Source organism: Haematobia irritans, chromosome 2 (assembly GCF_050003625.1).
Source record: "Haematobia irritans isolate KBUSLIRL chromosome 2, ASM5000362v1, whole genome shotgun sequence".
Lineage (NCBI taxonomy): Eukaryota > Metazoa > Arthropoda > Insecta > Diptera > Muscidae > Haematobia > Haematobia irritans.
The window spans coordinates 52,558,615-52,578,847 of NC_134398.1; the positions used below are offsets into that span (position 1 = coordinate 52,558,615).

At 29.8% G+C, this 20,233-nt stretch overlaps 1 protein-coding gene across 1 annotated transcript in view; it reads right to left on the reverse strand.

The window, feature by feature from the left end:
- The window catches only part of CAH1 (carbonic anhydrase 1), a 64,148-nt gene extending 45,166 nt beyond the window's left edge, over nt 1-18,982 (reverse strand). Inside the window, exon 1 of the mRNA XM_075294112.1 lies at nt 18,738-18,982. Within this exon, the coding sequence (XP_075150227.1) occupies nt 18,738-18,771 (34 nt within the window). The 5' untranslated portion in view covers nt 18,772-18,982. The remainder of the gene's footprint in view (nt 1-18,737) is intronic.
- Nucleotides 18,983-20,233: the final 1,251 nt, after the last annotated feature.

The window sequence follows — 20,233 nt, forward strand, 5'->3', positions numbered from 1 at the left end:
CATTTTGTTTATATCGGAACATATGAAAAACATATTTTTCTAACAGTGTAATTAAACTTTTTTAAGAGCTGTTTTATTTTTTCCTATACCTGGAGATCGGTTTATATGGGGGCTATATAAAATTATGGGGACCATATATATATTATGGACCGATATGCACCAATTTCCACATGGTAGTCAGAGGTCATATACTACACCCTCAAAAAAAATCGCTTCTCTAACATATGTTCCAAACATATTTTGCAGGAAGCACATATATTATTGGATACAGCTGAAACATTAATATGTTTGTTTTATGTGAACATATTATATGTTTGGAATCATTTTGAGCCCAAAAATATTATATGCTTGGAAGAATTTTCCCCAAAGAAGATTGTGCTCATTCCCTAACATAATTTTCACTTCCACGAAATTTTTAGTTCTTGGTACCTTTGTCTGTAATACAAATAATGTTAAAGAAATTATTCAATTTTATAAATTTTTTAAATTTTACCTTTCCGGAGAATCGAACCGAGAACCATACAGTCTGTAAGCCAAGACACTATCCACTGGGCTACGTAGCAGTTATAGTCACTAGTAGACAATTATCGTTATAAGTTACATTTATATAGCATAGTTTGCAGCGCCCACGAGCCCATGCAAACATAACATTATTTAAAAGAAACATACATTTGTTGGCCACGTGGAGCAGTGGTTAGCATGTCTGCCTTGCATGCAAAGGGTCGTGGGTTCAATTCCTGTTCCGACCAAACCAATTTTTTTGTTACACTATATTACATTTTTATAATGAAACTTCGAAATGTGGGTTATTAAAAATTTACAGTCAGAAACAGTGCTTGATATAAACGAAATGGCTTTTGAATAAAATATTATTATTTTTTTGCAAAAATAACAATTTTATAACAAAAAACTGTTTTTGGTATAAAAGTTTGAAATTTTGGAAGAAAATCAAAAACTCTAACAAAAGAAGAGTATAAACATATATAAATAATTTTATAATGTATTTAGGCGTTAACCGTTTTTTACTAGCATTTAACACCATTTTAAATGGCTTTAAAACTTATCGTGTTTTGTACTTAATTTCATTTTTATACCCTTCACCACTACTGTGGTGAAGGGTATAAGTTTGTGCATTTGTATGTAACGCCAAGAAGGAGTAATCATAGACCAACCTTTTAGTATACGGATCGGCTTAGAATTAAATTCTGAGTCGATTTAGCGATGTTCGTCTGTCTGTCTGTCTGTCTGTCTGTTGATGTATTTTTGTGTGCAAAGTACAGCTCGCAGTTTTAGTTCAATTGTCCTAAAATTTGGTATAGGGTCCTGTTTCGGCTCAAAGACGATCCCTATTGAAAAAATCGGTTCAGATTTAGATATAGCTGCCATATATATTTTTCACCGATCTGGTCATAATTGGCATGTATATCAACCGATCTTCCTCAAATTCCGTACATCCGAATATTTTATGAGTCTCGAAAAACTTGCAAAATATCAGCCAAATCGGTTCAGATTTAGATATAGCTCCCATATATAGCTTTCGCCCGATTTACACTCATTTGCCCACAGAGACCAATTTTTTGCTCCGATTTAGTTGAAATTTTGCATAGGGAGTAGAATTAGCATTGTAACTATGCGTGCCAAATTTGGTTGAAATGGGTTCAGATTTGGATATAACTCCCATATATAGCTTTCGCCCGATTTACAGATTTAGATATAGCTCCCATATATATGTTTTTCTGATTTCGACAAAAATGGTCAAAATACCAACATTTTCCTTGTTTTTTACTAACATTGTGTTTCATCCCAGGGCGTTAGCCGATTTAAATTGTAATTCTAGAGTTTTTGCAAAAGTACAAAAAATTGTCTCCATAAAAAGTATTTGTATCTGGAAATGCAAACCTTTATATAGCTCCCAGCTAATTTTAAGTAGTTGAGATGGTAACACAAATGTTGTCTACATAGTGGTGAAGGGTATAATATAGTCGGCTCCGCCCGACTTTAGACTTTACTTACTTGTTACCTTTAAGGCCGTTAAAAAATGTGTGTCCATAATCAAAGACGATTAAAGATGAAGATGTGAATTGGGCTTTGATAGTGTTAGTGTCAGAAACCACACGGTTGAAAAAGACTGTTTTTCATATGTTTGGCTATAAACATTATATGTTTGGAACACAAATTTTTAAACACAATATTTTTGAGTGCAAGCATATAATGTTCATAAACTAGCATAACATGTTTGGGACATATATGTTAATATGTTAGAACATATTATGTTTGGGACATAAAATGTTTGTAAATATAATATGCTTGGATGCAAACATATATTAATTTAGAAATAGCCTATAAACATATATGTGTTTAGTAGCTTGGAGCGCTATTTAACAGGGAGCGATTTTGAATTAAGTTGGTGGTTGTTGCTTGTTATTACAAAATTAACATTTTATTTTTCCTTGGGCAATTGATCAGCTACTTCTTTGATCCTTACAAACTGTGTGGTCCGCTGTTCGAATCCCCGTCCGGCAAAAGGTAAAATTAAAATAAAAAAAAAACATAAAATTGAATAATTTATTCTACAATGTTTGTATTACAGAAAAAGGTGCTAAGAACTAAAAAATCTCGTGGAAGTGAGAAAGATGTGGGGGAATATACAATTGGGCAGAAACAAAATTTTGAGCATTCAGGTCGAAAACCTATGTTGTTAGCACCTATATTACCTGTTTATTTTCATAATTCATTATGATTGTAAATATATAAATAAATAAATAAAATTTTGAGCACAATATTGTTTGGGAGAATTTTTTTAAGCATATAATATTTTTGGGTGCAAAATGCTTCCAAACATATGATATGGTCACATAATAACATATTGTTTTTTGGAAGACAACATTATTGAATTTGGATGCAAAAATACAAAATGTTTGGAAATTGACTACCCAAACATATATTTTTTTAGACCAATATGCTTTCAAACATATTATATATTGGAAGAGATCAAACATATAAATGTTTGGGCAATACCCAAAAATGTATATGCTTGAAGCAAAATATGTTTGGGAGTATATGTTACAGAAGCGATTTTTTGTGAGCGTGCAGAGATTAGCCCCATACTTGTAGGAAAGGCGCTTCGAACTTACTGGTTTGATGCAGACAATTTTTATTTTGCTATTTTCTCAAAAGTTCCCGCAAATGTCTGTGTCGTTTGCACTAAATTATTAATTAAATGTTTCATGAAGTGTTTTTGTTCTTTTAAAAGTTAAAAAATGTGCTAAAATAAGTGAATTAGGTTTTGTTACGAATCCAAAATGAAAAGAGAAACCGAAAAAAAGTTGCAACTTCTCATCGAACATATATGGGGCTAATCTCTGGTTCTCGAGAAAAAAGAATAACAACATGTCCAATTCACATCTTCCTCTTTAATCGTCTTTGGTCCATAATGCCAAAATGATAAACAAAACACTTGTCCACATATACATAAAATTCTCCTCTCAAGGCGAAAACACAGGCTGTTTTTTTCAAATCTCTATGCTCTTGGTTCCGAATGTCTATTCTCTTCTCTTGGTTCCGAATGTCTATTCTCTTTACTCCGAATACTCATTCTTATATTCAACTTAAATAATATTTAGACTTGAGCATATCAAATTGTTGGCCTTATCATAAAACAGTTTTCCGAAACAACATACAAGCGGTTTCACAGAAATTGCTCTCTTTTGATTCTTTCGCTGTGTTATGTTGATATCTTTCGTCAACACTCCCACTTTCCATCTCTATTTCTTTCTCTATACTCTCTCTCTCACTCTCTGTCGCTCTCTGAATAAGATATCACAACCAGGGCTGCCAATTTTGCCGATTTATCGGCAATTTTACTCACAAAATGGACAATGCCGATTTTTTTCCGATATTAACTACGTTCCTTAGACACATAGTTTAGTGAGTTAAAGTTTTTACATTTTGACAAAATTTTTGAAAATATTAAAATAAATTTGAAAAATTTTGGGGAAAAATTCGGAAACAAAACGTGGAGTACTTTGGCTTTTCGAGTTTTGTCAAAATTCGTATGATTCTTCCAAACTCCACAGCAAAGTATACATTTTTAAGCAAAAAACTAAAATTAAATGATAGCTGGAGAATAATTCATTGGATGGAATATTCTGTTCAAAAAAATAACCTAAAATGAAATAAATCAAGTTGTTTTAATACCAAAATTGATAATGATTTACTCAGAATGTGTGATAGAAACTTTTACTAATTATGATAAAATTCTCTATCGGAATATCTATCGGAAACACCATAAAAATCACCTGTTTTGGAAAACACGGGACTTTTTCTTTAGTTTCAAAATATTTAATTTTTAAATAAAAATGTTACTCAATTAATAACAATATTTTAGAATAATAGATTTTTTATACGAAATATTTTTGTTTAACCAGAAAATTATTTGTATGGTCTTGTTATTTGTATACAAAACTGATTTCTTTATATATTTTTTATTGAAATGCATAGTTGTGTGCATTAATTTTCTGTTTTGTATATGCAATAAATACTTTTGTGTTGTGTTTACCCAAAAAATAAGTTTAATTTTAATATTATTTATATTGCCGAGTTTTTGACGATTTTTAAAATGCAAGTGCCGATTACGACGATTTTTGTCGAAAAAAAGTGACGATATTTCTTGAAATTTTATTGGCAGCCCTGATCACAACATATATATGTTTACTCGAAATTTGTAAATTTATATATGTTTACATTCACACATATTATTTTTATGAAACATTCATGCCCAAACATAATATATTCTAACATATTAACATATGTGTCCCAAACATTAAGTGTTAGTTTAGGAACATTACATGTTTGCACTTAAAACACTCGAAAGATATGAAAAACATATTTTTCTAACAGTGTATATGTACGCCTTGATTTGGCTCTTATAATCGTTGTGTTGAAATTTATACTATTTATTTATTTAATCCAAAAGTGAAATTTTAGCCAGTCGATCTACCAAATCGTTTTTTTTTCTTCATTCAAATGAACTTCCAATACATAACTTCTAATGCAATGCAATGAATCCGATAACAGAATAATTGAATAGGTCATATAAATGTTATTGAGGATGATACAAATGTGTATCCAAACTAGTCTTGCTAGGATAAAGATCTTGTGGTTTATGAGAAAACCAATAAGACAAAATCGTAGAAACTTGTTACTTTTACATGTGGATTTTACTCATTATAGTATATAATAGCATACTATATAACATTGTCATAGTGTGATAATGATGAAGATTGAAAATTTTATGATCATAATTCTCATTATTCAAAATATCATGACCTTTAAATAGATTAACGGTATACAACTCAGATATCCAAGCTTCAAACGCAATCGTCAGTTTGGACATTTGAAATCTGACAAGATATCGTGTTGAGTATCAGTGTAGTTTTAAAGGAAAAATGCATTATCATTTTTCTACCATTCGGTATTTGAAAACATTAATACAAATTCTGAATTTAATTATTTACAAAAATGCTGACTGTACATTTTTACTTAGCATTTTATTTCTCATTACTTCCGTAAGAATTTCCTTAGTTTCTATCTGAAAGATACGAATTGTGTTTCAATACAAAGGTAGTAAATATCAACAATCAAACTGTCATCTCTCTGTACTATGGCTGTATCTATTCACAATGCGGTAAACTATTTAATTATTTTGTAAATATTTACAAAAGTCATTTTAGAGAAAGGCTTACATCATCATAACGGCAAATAAATCATGTGTGTTATCTTAAGATTTATATATTTGACAAAGTTAGAGAATGGTGACTAGCACGTGTTCTCATAACCAGTTCAGGTGGGGTACTTCCCATATATTTAGCTTTAGATCTATTGCAATTGCAAATATGGAAGTTTTAGATTAAATTTAGACTGAGGCAACATATGTTTACGCTGTAAGCCGTAAATGGATGTTGTGTTTGGCGTAATTCAAAACCGGTTTGGTATGATACTGAGAGAGAAATATGTAGCTTCTTTGTTTCATTTCCGAAAAGAAATATTGTGTATGTGAAAACAATCAATTTAATACAATCTCGTGCAAAAGACGTTTAAATTGCAATTATAGTTAACTATAGTGGTAATAAATCAATAGTAAACTATTCGTATTTAATAGTTTGCTAATTAAACAGAGAGTTATCGTAAACGGCAATAAAGTTGTAAATCATATACCACTTTTATGATACTATTTGAAGTGGGGACTTAACATGTTTGAATGCACAAAATAAACTAGCACACAATAAAATCATAATACTATAAGATTTGCACATTTTATGATATGTCTATAGGCAAATTATTATATGTACCAATAATTGTAACAGATAGCTAATTATTTTATTGTCTTAATTAAATAAAAAAAATATTCCAAGATAGTTATTATTTACCGTTCAGATTATAATAGATTTTCCTTTTCCATGAAACGAAATTTTAGATAAACTGGTAGACATTTTTTTCGATTTTTTTATCTATTTCGATTTTTTATTTTATTATTATTTTCTTAGAAATTTTTCAATTTTTCACTCCGTATCCCAAGTATATAAGTCTCAAAAATTTGGTGCTGAACGTCGGTACAAAACTCAATGATGGCAACCATCCAAACAAAACCAGCAAAAAAGCGTCGCCAAAAAAGTAGTAAACATGTTCTTTTTGGATCCGGAAGTGGTGCAAAATTGGCGCAGAAGCGATGAATTTAACCAAGAAAATTTCATTAAAAGTCAGCCAACGAAAAATTTTCATTGATATAACGAAACATTTTCATTAATACAATGAAAATATTCGTTAATAGTACGAAACGTTACGTTGATTGACAGAAAATTCGTTATATTAACGAATTTGTTTCATTGGATGACTTTTAACGACACATTTCGTTAATATAACGACACTTTTTCTATTAGGCTTGTCATAGGACGGATGTCCTCCATTTCAACAGCCGTTGCACTGAATTTGCATCACTTCTTAATACTACGTTCGCACTAGACACGAAATCTCGCTATTTAGAACCAAAATCTCTTTACAAATCTCAAGTGTTCGGACTGGCAAAATAACGAGATTTCGTAGATTTGAGGATTTAACAGCTGTTTGTAAATATATCAATACAAACACAAACCCCTATGTGCACACGCACACATTCATCTACATGGAAAATTGCGACAGGGTTGCAAAAAGCACATTTTTAGTACTAAAACCACAGTTGTACAAGGCAGTATAGAAGATTTTGAAAGAGATTTTGTTGAAATCCTCTACGAGCCACCTGATATTTGTCTATTGGGAATCTACTGAGATCTAGGAGGATTTCGGCCAAAATCCTCGTTTACGAGTATTTCGTGTCTAGTGCGAACGTAGTATAAGGTGTGATTCGAATCCAGTGTTTTGGATGTTAATGAAAACCATTAGTAATATTTTGTCAAATAAATAATTTCTATAACTTTTTATGATTTTTAATGCATTCTAACGCTTGTCTGAAACGTTTGAACTCAAATATATTTTATTAGCATTTTTTTCGACAAAATTTTAATAATTTGTACCATTTCATTAATTCTTACTCTGTTTTTAATCCATTTGAAACAAAAAAGTTAAAATTACCCATTGAAAATATAAAAACAGCGAGTTATAAAAAATTCAATGAAAATAACTTTCTGGTGTAGTTGAAATAAAGAACATCTTTGGGAGGAAATTTTTGGAATTGCTTTTAAAGTTGTGCCTTTGGAACAACTTCCAAATTTTTTGCTAGGATGTAGCGGAAGCGGTTTTCTACCATTGTATGGAGACTTTTTTGATGTAGGAATCTGCTTACTCTAGATGGGTTCACAATTATATTGTAGGCTTGCCATCAAACTATTTCTTTTCGCAGCATTATGTCTTGTTGTGTTATAATAAAGTGTGATTTTTTAGCTATAATATTTTTTGCAACATTGGTTTAAATAGCTTACACTCAAAAAAAAGCGAACCCTCTATTTCACTAAAGCCAATTTAATTTTATTATGGTTCATGGAATTATTATGTTTGGAGAAAGTTTCCTTCGCTCTTATACTTTTTTTGCGTATGTTAGTTAAATCAACTTAAAATCGGGGAAAAAGATATACACAAATAAAGCATAAGGATAGAATTGCACCCATCTTGAACTTCATATGGTACTAAAGACATTCTTGCAATTTTGAACTCCAATTTGTTCCTTCAAACTACAATTATTAATTATGTTTAATAAATGTTCTTGAATTTTTCGAAAAATATGTATTTATATAAAATTTTCTGTAAATAACCAAAGTTTTCTAAAATTAACCAAAACGATTTGGGTGAAATTTCCAAGGAAGGTTAGGAGTGATGTCTAGACAAAGACCCGCTACTTTATTTTTCGATATTTGGTCGCGGTTGTGGACCACCCCTTTATACGATTTTTTTTTTAAAGTACAGTAAAAAAAATTCTGTGATTTATGGTATGGTGACCATGTAACATGTTTGTCACTAAAATGTTATTTTCTCTTCAAATATAACCTGCTTGCCGAAATCATATACATGATTTCCGAGAAAATAACTTGGTTGCGAAAACTATGTTACATCGTCACCACCCAAAAATAACATTTTGCTCTTAAACATGTTTGAGGATCGTCGATAAATGGGAACTCGGTACATAATTTTATGATTTTTCCACAGGCTTCTGCCAGACTTTTTTAGGTAGAAATCTTAAATTTACATGAAGTTGGCAGGCAACGTTGAGGGTGCTTCATTTTCCGGTATATGTTTGGGAAAGGCATGTTCTCCGTGTCCAACACTTTAACAAATATTAATATGGTAAATTTTTACGTACTTTTACTTTTTTCGATTTTTTGGACGGTATGTTGAGGAGAAGTATACCTCCCCTTGAAAAAACCACGCTTGAAATTCATAGAAAATGTAGAATATTGTCCAACGATTTGAATACCGAACAATTAAAAAACAAAAAATTGGTTGAAAGGGTACACCCCCAACCCGACGATTGTTAAGCTGGTCCGTTTTACACCTGCATAATCGACCTCTTTCTGTATATAAACGAAAAAACATGTCCGATTTTTCTGAAATGTACGGGACACGTGTGTGGAAACCATGGAGTGATTAATCAGTACTTTAGTTTTTGTGCCAGACTTCCCCTGACCCTACTCTTTAACGGAGTTCAAATATTTTCGAATTTGTTTTCAGATCGAAGGATATACTAAGTTAACGAAAATATGCTTCGGGAGGCGCAGCGAAGCGGGCCGGGTTACGCTAGTTAATTTATATTTATTTAAATTTTCCTATGATTTATTCATATTATCCCATGGAAAATTTTATGCCCACAAAAGTCAAGTGATAACTTAAATTGATGTTTCAAAATAATAACATTTCGAAACGGTTATAAAATGACCCTACAATATCATGAATTTCCTTTGCAGTTTGTATATTTAATTAATTTAATCTGAGTGAATATCATAACTGGTTTTTATTTGTTATATAACATTAAAAAATTATTCAAAACTATGTCATTTATATATCAACAACAAAATATGACCTGCAATTATTTTCACATATTTTATTTGAGTTTCTTTGCTTTGTGCTAAGTACGTATTCTTTGAAAAGGGTTTTAAAGTTCATCGTTATAATATATGTTAATAAAATTCTTATAATTCACTTCAGACTTTTTGTAATTAAAACAATGACGTCCACATGAAATAAAATACAATGCTCGTATAAAAGTACTGAAATTAGTTTTTGTATTATTTTCAACGGAAAAGGGAAACTTAAAAGTTATTTAATTGTCGTACTGTTTCAAATTGACAATTTTGATGTCTACAAAAATATCACACCATATTTCCTATTAAAAAGTTGATTGAAGATGAAAATGTAATCTATTAAGAAATTAACTGATACAACTCTTTTTTATTCCAATATAAAAAGACAGACAAAAATATCACCATATTTGCTATTAAAATGGTGATTGAAGATGAAAATTTAATCACTTAAAAACTACAATGTAATCACAACAATGATACAACTCTTTTTTTATTCCAATATAAAAAAAGTTAGTTAAGAAAATGATTGAAAAGGTTTACATTTTAATGAAAATATTAATTAGCCCAATATATTTTTTTAATTTTAATTAATTAACGGAAATTTCTAGTCCTAATTTTTATGCAAAAATTTTTTGAAGCTAAGATTATAAATTTTCTTTTAATAAAAATTTCAGTCATTTTTCAATTGCGTGTCCTTAAATTTAGGCCGCATTTTCTTTCATATAAGATCAATATTGTTTTCAATATAGGTAAGTATTTTTTTTTTGGGTGTGCCCTTCAACGCTTACAAGTTATCTTTTAAGTATTTGTAACTAAAAGTTTATAAAATTAAAACAGGTTATATGTATATATTTTCTTTTTAATTTATATCTGCATTTTTTGGGTTGCTTTTTCCATTGTTTAATAAATAACATATATTTTTTATCGTCATAACGAAGATGGGAAATACTACGTAAAATTTATCTCTAATTTTGATAATGAAAAGTCAACATTCCAATATATGGACCCAAAATCTCACATACAAATAAAAACAACAAATCACAATAAAAAATTTTTGAATCATCAAAAAAATATGAACGAGTGGAAGAATTCAATTTCATTAGAAATTTACGCTTCAATGAGAATTGCTTGCTAACACCTGAAATTTGACAATTTTTTTTTAACTTATTAACGTATCTGTGATAATGTGTCATTTGCGTAAAATATTTTTTGTGCGTAAGTTATACAGAAAAAATTAGCTTGAAAATTGTTTTGAAATAAATTATTGAAAAAAGCTAAAAAGCCTTTTTTGCTTTGTAGTCAAGATAAGAAATATCAAAAAATTTAAAGACGAAATTAATGAAAAATTTTTCAGAATTATTGAAGCTTCCGATTTCGTCGGAAGTACTCAAAAATGTATACATATAAATTGAAATTAAACATAAAATGTGCAGATTTTCTTTTTCATTGGCATTTTATTTTAACATCTGGATGTACATCAGCTGTAATAGGTTTAGGCACACTGAAAAAAATATTGCCCTAACGTGAAAGATTATGCAACTTAAATTTTAGGATACGCAATTTTACACAATATTAAGGAAAAATTTACTTAAAATAAATACATTTCAATTTAAAGAAATTTCATAATTTTTCCTTTAAAAATTGTATTCTTTAAATTTAGGATATGTATCTTTGAAAGTCTTTTAAGTAAAGCAAATTTTTCTTAAAGTAATGAAAGACTTTTTTGATTTAATTTTAATTAAATTAAATTCACCTATAAATTATTGACATTTTTTTTAAGTACGTAATAGAAAATACGTAATAATTTAAAAATTAAAGGCGAAAGGAATATGCATTTTTTGTAATCCGATAAAAGCCTTCATCATCCGATAAAAGCCCTCATCAGAATTAGTTATGGATATAAAGAGTAATAAATAAAATTGGATATAAACTCTATGAGGGGCATCACTTCGAGCCGAGTCTTTCCGAAATAATTTCACAATGTTTTACAATTTCTTTCAGATTGATTGTGAAGAAGAAGGGATTCAACGGTCCAAAAAATCATTGAATGGCAATATTTCACAATTACACACAACCGCAAATGACTTTCAGTCGTATCGCATTTTAACCTCCAAATTAAATGTGGGTGTCTTAAAAAAGAATGTCAGCCCTTAGGTTAGGTTAGGTGGCAGCCCGATGTATCAGGCTCACTTAGACTATTCAGTCCATTGTGATACCACATTGGTGAACTTCTCTCTTATCACTGAGTGCTGCCCGATTCCATGTTAAGCTCAATGACAAGGGACCTCCTTTGTATAGCCGAGTCCGAACGGCGTTCCACATTGCAGTGAAACCGCTTAGAGAAGCTTTGAAACCCTCAGAAATGTCACCAGCATTACTGAGGTGGGATAATCCACCGCTGAAAAACTTTTTGGTGTTCGGTCGAAGCAGGAATCGAACCCACGACCTTGTGTATGCAAGGAGGACATGCTAACAATTGCACCACGGTGGCAACCCTTAATCTAGGGGTTGTCTCAAATGCTTCAACTTTTAGACATTTTGTTCTTCAGAATGTTAAATGTCGACTTTCCGTAAACTTCGAAAATCAAGACATTTCCCCCCACTGTGCCAAATTGCATTAACGAAATACAAACACTGCACTTATCGATTGCACAAAAAATTAAGAAATTTAAAGTGATCTCATATGAAATAAATAAGCAAACTACCAGAAAACACGAGAAAGTATTCATGTACTGTCATAAGAATTCAAAACAAAACTCGTTTCTCCAAATCCCACCCCCTTCCCCACTCAAATTGAAATAACAATAAGTCTCATTACTTTAAACTCTGTATAATTAAATTTTAGGGAAGTGAATGGGCACTTTTCACCTCACGCCTCAATTTGACATCGAATCGAACAACACAATCGCAGCTGTGACGGCGACGATAACGTTCGTACGGAATTATTCATCACGAGACTTTATTGTAATCTCGATTGAATTGCATAGACAAGTTTGAATGAATGGGATGATGGTGGGACGCGAGTTAAAGCTTGAGTTCTTTCTTTGCAAAAACAAAACCAAACAATCTAACTGACAATACAAGATCGAACGTGTAAAAATGTTTATTATACAATAATAAAAAATTAATTAAAAATAGAAATATGTGAGTCAAATGTTTTGAAAATACTCTTAAGTTGATTGAAAAGCGATTAAAAGCACTGGAAAAATTTCCAATTAAAGAGTTAAAACAATAATAGGCCTGTTTTCTTTTAGTACTGGATGCAACATTTGTATGAGCTATCCAGAGCATCGTTGCACTGGTGTTCTATCCAGAACATCTCATCAGTGCAAATCGGCACGGTGTTACCAGATCGCATTTTCATAAAGTGACGTTTCTTCGATTCACAGTTTTGTTTATCGAGTAACATGAAATTAAAAGTGGTAAAATATTGTAAATAATCATAGCAGCACTTCATACATAAAAAATAAAGGATTTCTCCTCTTTTCTGTGATTTCTCTTTTTTTCTGCGTAAACAGCTATTGCCAGTGTCGCACATTTTTCGACAAGTCCTGGATAAATGAGTACTCCGTTTTCCTTTAGTCTGTCACAGCTTAAGGTATACAGTATTAAAAATAACAAGAGTATTATACGGTACTTGGACGACGGGCTTGATAATTTCTACACTGAAAAAATATTATCCTAATTTGAAAGATTATGCAAAGGTTACGCAATTTACTTAATATTAAAGTCAAATTTCTTTAAAATAATTAAATTTTAATTAAAAGAAAGTTCATAATCTTCTTCTTTTCATTAAATTTAGAACGCAAATCTTGAATATTTGTGTCCCTCTCTTTAAGTCATATATTTTTGAACTAAGAAAACATTCCTTAAAGTAAAGAAAAATACTTTTGATCTAAAGAAATAGTACAGTAATCCCTCGATTTACGTCGTTTCGATTTACGTCGTCAAATTTTTTGTTCCATCAAACTTCGATTTGCGTAAAATAAGTATCAACCATAAGCGAAATAAGTATCAACGATGATGACATCGAAACATTTTTTTTTCTGAAATTCTTACCGAAATTAGTGAATTACCTTTATTTTTGAAGTTTTTTATTATGTACACGCACATACATACATAAATGGACTTAGGAGAAGTATGAGCAATTTTTAATTCAGTTTACGTCGTTTCGATTAACGTCGTCAAATTCCGTAACCAATCACGACGTAAAACGAGGGATTACTGTATTTCAATTAACTGATATATTAAATATTTAGATAAATCACTTCAAATGTAGTTTAAGATTTATTTTGACGATTTTGCATCTTTGGTCTAGAGTTTTTTCGTTTGGAATTAAGAAAACAGTTTTTACTTTGAAGTATTTGTTATAATTTGGATTTTGAAACTGGCATTTGTTTGTACATGAATATATCACCAAAGGAGATTAAAAATTCGATAAATGAGATCTGTACCGAAATTTTACTTTTATTTATCCTAGATTTAAATCCCTTAAAAATGTCTTTATTTTAAAGAAGCCGCGTCTTTGGCTCGGAATCAATACCAAAATCTTTATTAGAAAGACAAAATTTTTTAATATAAGTAAACTTTTTTTGAGTGTAATTTCGCAGTGAAATGTCCCTATAAATGTTATTGGGCCACCTGTAATATAAATTTTCAGCGTGTATGAGCCATAATGTGATTACAAAACATTTTATAGTTGGAATTGCTCACGCAAAACTTGAAATCGTGACCAAAGATTATGCCATATTTTTAATCGAGATTCCGTTTATCATTTGTTCAATATCATATTCAATATTGTGTAAATCAGTCCACTTTAATAGATGCAAACACTCGTCATATGATTATTACATATGTAACATACAGGCAAAAGTTCCACTATCTATTATTACTCAATACTTTCTAAGTAAGTAACATTTCTAAAACTATTCTATAAAAAATGCTATTTTAATACCTCAAAACTGATCATGTTAAAAAACCAAATATTTTTTTAATGTAATATGAGTTTTATAATCCTTTACGTTTAGTGATTATAAAAGTCAATAATGAATATGATATGAATAGATATTAATGTCTTATCCACAATGAAAAACTGAACTTAATTTTAGTTAATAACAAATTGACCTAACTGTATACTAAACAGTTATTGCCACACATTAGGGAAATATTTCTTTTGTATAAGGATATTTTAAACTGTTATAAGCAAGGTTCATAATTGCATATTTGACAGCTAAAAGAAAATTCCATACCCCGAGGTGACCAAGTTTCAACTACATACAGGTCAGCCCACTACACAGTGCTTCGAAAGCGGAAAAAACTGTGCTCCGATTTTTATTCTAAATCTGTTTTAATAGTGTATGATATCGAGCTTCGAATAAAAAAATTAAATTTAACAAAATTTTATTCCTATAGAAATTTTTTTCAAAATTTTATTTCTACAGAAGATATTGACCAAATTTTGTTTCTATAGAAAATTTCATTTATATAAAAATTTTGTCAAAACTTTATTTATAGAAAATTTTCTGAACATTTTATTTCTATAGAAAATTTTTCAAAATCTTATTTCTATAGAAGATTTTCTTAAAATTTTATTTCTATAGAAAGTTTAGTCAAAATTGTATTTCTATAGATAATTTTGTCAAAACTTTATTTATATAGAAATTTTTCTGAAATTTTTATTTCTGTAGAAAATTTAGTCAAAATTTTATTTCTATAGAAAACTTTGTCAAAACTTTATTTATATAGAAAATTTTCAGAAAATTTTATTTTTATACAAAATTTTTCAAAATCTTATTTCTATAGAAGATTTTGTTAAAATTTTATTTCTGTTGAAAGTTTAGTCAAAACTTTATTTATATAGAAATTTTTTAACAAAATTTTATATATATATATATAGAAAATTTTTGACATTTTATTCCTTCAGAAAATTTTTGACAAAATTTTATTTCTATAGAAAATTTTGTCAAAATGTTATTTGTCAAAATTTTATGTCTATAGAAAATTTTGTCAAAATTTTACTTCTATAGAAAATTTTATCAAAATTTTATTTCTATAGAATATTTTCTAAAATTTTTAATAATAATGAAGGGATTTGGTTTGAATGAGTTTTTGTCCTGTATTGTGTTTTATATTAATTTTATTAGGTTTGCCTTTTCGATTTTAGTTTACTGTTTGTTGTAAACTATCATTCACAAAAATGAAATTCTGTAAACATTAGAAATTAACGTTATTTGTTTTTTTTAATTTTAACATTTTTATATCTCTAAATTTCCTTATTTTTTTGATTTTGTTTTATAAATGTTGTACGTTTTTCCATTCAAAAAATAAAATTATGCTAGATTTGAAAAAGTAGCGTTATTTTTGCAAAAGTTTGTGAAAATTACATTTTTTCTTTCAGGACTTGTAACAAAAAATATATAAAAATAGTTTTGGACATCAAGAAGGCCCTTCAAGGTTTCGCTTCCCTACGGGATCGAAGCACTGTGCACTAGAGATCCACATACTTCCAAACTTAGAGCAAAAGACCACACAAAGAAAAAATTATGTTGATATCTTTATCCGTTCAAAAGTTCGCGAATAATTAAAAAAAAAGTGATTTGGAAGCATTGTGCGCCGTGCGACTTCCAAATTTAAAAATATTTCCCCAAGATTAATTGAAGAATACGTATTTTTTTAGAAGAAAAAACACACATATCTTGAAAATGTTTTCTTTTATGGGCTAAGTGATTATCGGACCACACTCGATTTGATTTAAATAATAATTAACATCAAAATATATTTAAAGCAGATTTCAAAATCTTTGTATCCAAGAAATGTTAGATTCCATTTCGAATCGGGATGCTTGTAAATCTCTCTAGGGCAATTAAAACTCGCCAGGAGATTCCAACAAAATTGAGTTTTTTTGTACTAAAAAACAAAATTAAAAATAAAAGAAAACCTTCGTACCTATAATTACATGTCGTTTTGCTGTGTTTTGGCACCATTTATTAACAAATATAGTAGACCCCCAAATGGAATCAATCTTTCTGTATACTTCAAATGGTAATATGGCCATATATTACATATTTATAATTAAATTAGTGACAATGCAAATGTTAAAATTTTTGTAAAGGTGAAAGAGAAAGGTTTCGAAGACAATATTACTAATTATACGTCTATAGATATTTTTGTCAAAATTTTATTTCTATAGAAAATTTAGTCAAAATTTTATCTCTATAAACAATTTTCTCAAAATTTTATTTCTATAGAAAATTTTGTCAAAAATTGTATCTCTATAGACAGTTTTCTCAAAATTTTATTTCTATAGAAAAATTTGTCAAAATTTTATTTCTTCTGAAAAATTTGTCAAATTTTATTTCTTTTGAAAATTTTGTCAAAATTTAATTTCTTTAGAAAACTTTGTCAAAATTTTATCTCCATAGACAATTTTCTCAAAATTTTATTTCTATATAAAATTTTGTCAAAATTTCATTTCTTTTGAAAATTTTGTCAAAATTTTATTTCTATATAAAATTTTGTCAAAATTTTATTTCTATATTAAATTTTGTCAAAATTTTATTTCTTTAGAAAACTTTGTCAAAATTTTATTTCTATAGAAAACTTTGTCAAAATTTTATTTCTTTTGAAAATTTTGTCAAAATTTTATTTCTTTTGAAAATTTTGTCAAAATTTTATTTCTATTGAAAATTTTGTCAAAAATTTAATTCTATGGAAAATATTGTCAAAATTTTATTTCTACGAAAATTTTTTTCAAAATTTTATTTCTATGGAAAATTTTGTCAAAAATTTATTTCTATAGAAAATTTTCTTAAATTTTATTTCTATAGAAAATTTTCTTAAAATTTTATTTCTATAGAACATTAAGTCAAAATGTTATTACTGTAGAAAAATTTTTCAAAATTTTATTTCCATAGACTTTTCTTATGTATTTTGATCTGTTGAATTCGAAAAAAAAAAAATGTTATGTTTTCGCACTTTTTTCACTAAACAAACTATAACTCGAGTTAGAAATGCCCATTATATGTTGGTACTTAAATGAAAGGTATTGAGATGACGAATAATAATTGAATCTGTGATAAGTTAGGTTAGGTGGCAGCCCGATGTATCAGGCTCACTTAGACTATTCAGTCCATTGTGATACCACATTGGTGAACTTCTCTCTTACCACTGAGTGCAGCCCGATTCCATGTTAAGCTCAATGACAAGGGACCTCCTTTTTATAGCCGAGTCCGAACGGCGTTCCAAATTGCACTGAAACCACTTAGAGAAGCTTTGAAACCCTCAGAATTGTCACCAGCATTACTGAGGTGGGATAAATCACCGCTGAAAAACTTTTTGGTGTTCGGTCGAAGCAGGAATCGAACCCACGACCTTGTGTATGCAAGGAGGGCATGCTAACCATTGCACCACGGTGGCTCCCGTGTGATAAGTTGAGTGGTTCAAAAAAGGACTAAGGACACGTCCTGGCACAGTTTAGTAAAACCGTACTATAGAAAAAAAAGTAATGAACCAACCTTGGACAACGTGCTAAGAACCTATTTCATTTTGAGCATACGAAATGCACCAGAAAGGAAATAAATTTTGAAATATTAAACAATAGAAAATTCTAAAAATTGCATATAAGTTAATGTATAGATCCAATAAGATTTTAAAATCATGAGATTATAGAATAAATAAATTATTCAAAAATTTAAAAATTGCGATAAATTGGAGCATCGGTACCAGTCCTATGGTAGGTCTGTCAGTGGCACAAAAGGCGAATAAAATATCCATATTTTGAAACAAAAGGCAACCGCATTAAATTAAACGGCCTTTTTGCCTGTAAATTAATTAATCTGAAATTCAAACTTTTTGATCAAAATAATTTTTTTTAATGTAAACATAATTAACGAAAAACACCTCATTTCATTTTTTTGCCATCAGTTTTGTTCTTTTCCTATTGAGATATTTTTATTTGAGTTTATAAAAAGTAAACATCTCTCATGTTTACCTTATTTTTTCTCTCATAAAAAGCCGGGCTTTTTATAATCTACATAAAGAAAATTTTATACTTTGTATTTTTAGAGAATCTCTGAAAACAAAAAAAAACAACTCTCCATGGGTTATTTGAGTTCAATCAGTAAAGGTACTCGCGAGCACTATTATTCATTTTACGCAGTTCCCAAAACTTACCATTTTCTTTTGTATAACCCCAGTGGTGAGCCATTATTGCAGTAGTACCTTAAAGTTTTTTGTTTGGTTGTGTCAAGAAAGAAACTACTAATTATAATATTTTTGTATTTTTTCGAATTCACTTCAGATCTCTGAAACACAAGATCTCAAAAAGCACTTGAAATAACCGTTAATAAAAGTTGTGTTACAAAAAAAATTTCCAGCGATACGAGCTGTTTGTCTGCTAAGTGATGACTGACTACAAATGTCTGTCGATGAATCGCTCAATTCCGTAAAGAGCAACAACAGAACAGAACTGAACTGAGATTGACGCAGACGTTGGCGCTGCTGGAATTAAGTTAAATTGTTAGTGGCATTGGTGCTGCTGTTATCGTCGGCACCGGTCAATATTATTATGAGTACTGCACGAAATCGTCACCATCATTTTACAAAATATCCGAATGTAGTAGCAAATAATAGTGTGCGATGCGTTCTTGTTTGTTTACGTTCATAGTAGACAACAGAAACAGTAGCCATACCAGTCAGATTATGAGGTCCGGAACTGGCATTGGCGTAGCTAAAGGGGGTCCTGTGGGGTGCTAAGCCACCCCAGAAAAATGTTAGCCCCCACCAGAATATACATACACTGTAAAAAAGGTTACTTGGACCCAAAGATTTTGACCTTCCCCCAAGGATTTGGATTGATTACGAGTCAAAGATTCAGCTTCCTTAAAATAAAGAAATTTTTATACCCTCCATTACATTTGTAAAGCATCGAAATATTGGTCTAAGACCCCATAGAGTATATATATTCTGGTTCGTGGTGAAATTCTGAGTCGATCTAGCGATATTGATGTAGGTCGGATGGTTTCGCAAATGGGCCATATCGGACCATTTTTACGTATGGCCCCCATATAAACCGACCCTCAGATTTGGCTTGAGGAGCCTCTTAGAGAAGAAAATGTATCCGATACGTTTGAAATTTGGTACGCCGTATTCATATATGGCCACTAACACCCATGCAAAAATTGGTCCATATCGGTTCATAATTATATGTAGCCCCCATATAAACCGATCCCCAGATTTTGCTTGCGGATCCTCTTGGAGCAGCAAAATACATCCGATTCGGTTGAAATTTGGTACGTGGTGTTAGTACTGGCACAAAAAGACTGTTTTTCAAACGTTTGAGTGCAAAAATTATATGTTTGGAACTCAAATTTTTTAACACAATATTTTTAAGTGCAACCATACAATGTTCATAAACTAGCATAACATGTTTGGGACATAGTATATGTTAATATGTTAGAACATATTATGCTTGGGACATAAAATGTTTGTAAATATAATATGCTTGGATGCAAACATATATCAATTTAGAAACAGGCTATAAACATATATGTGTTTAGAAAGAGAGACCTAGAGAGTAAGCTGCAAGTAAAAGAATGGAAGTAACCAATTGGCGCCATAAAAATATATATACACAAAGAAAATTCCATTAAAATTTTTTACTACCAGTG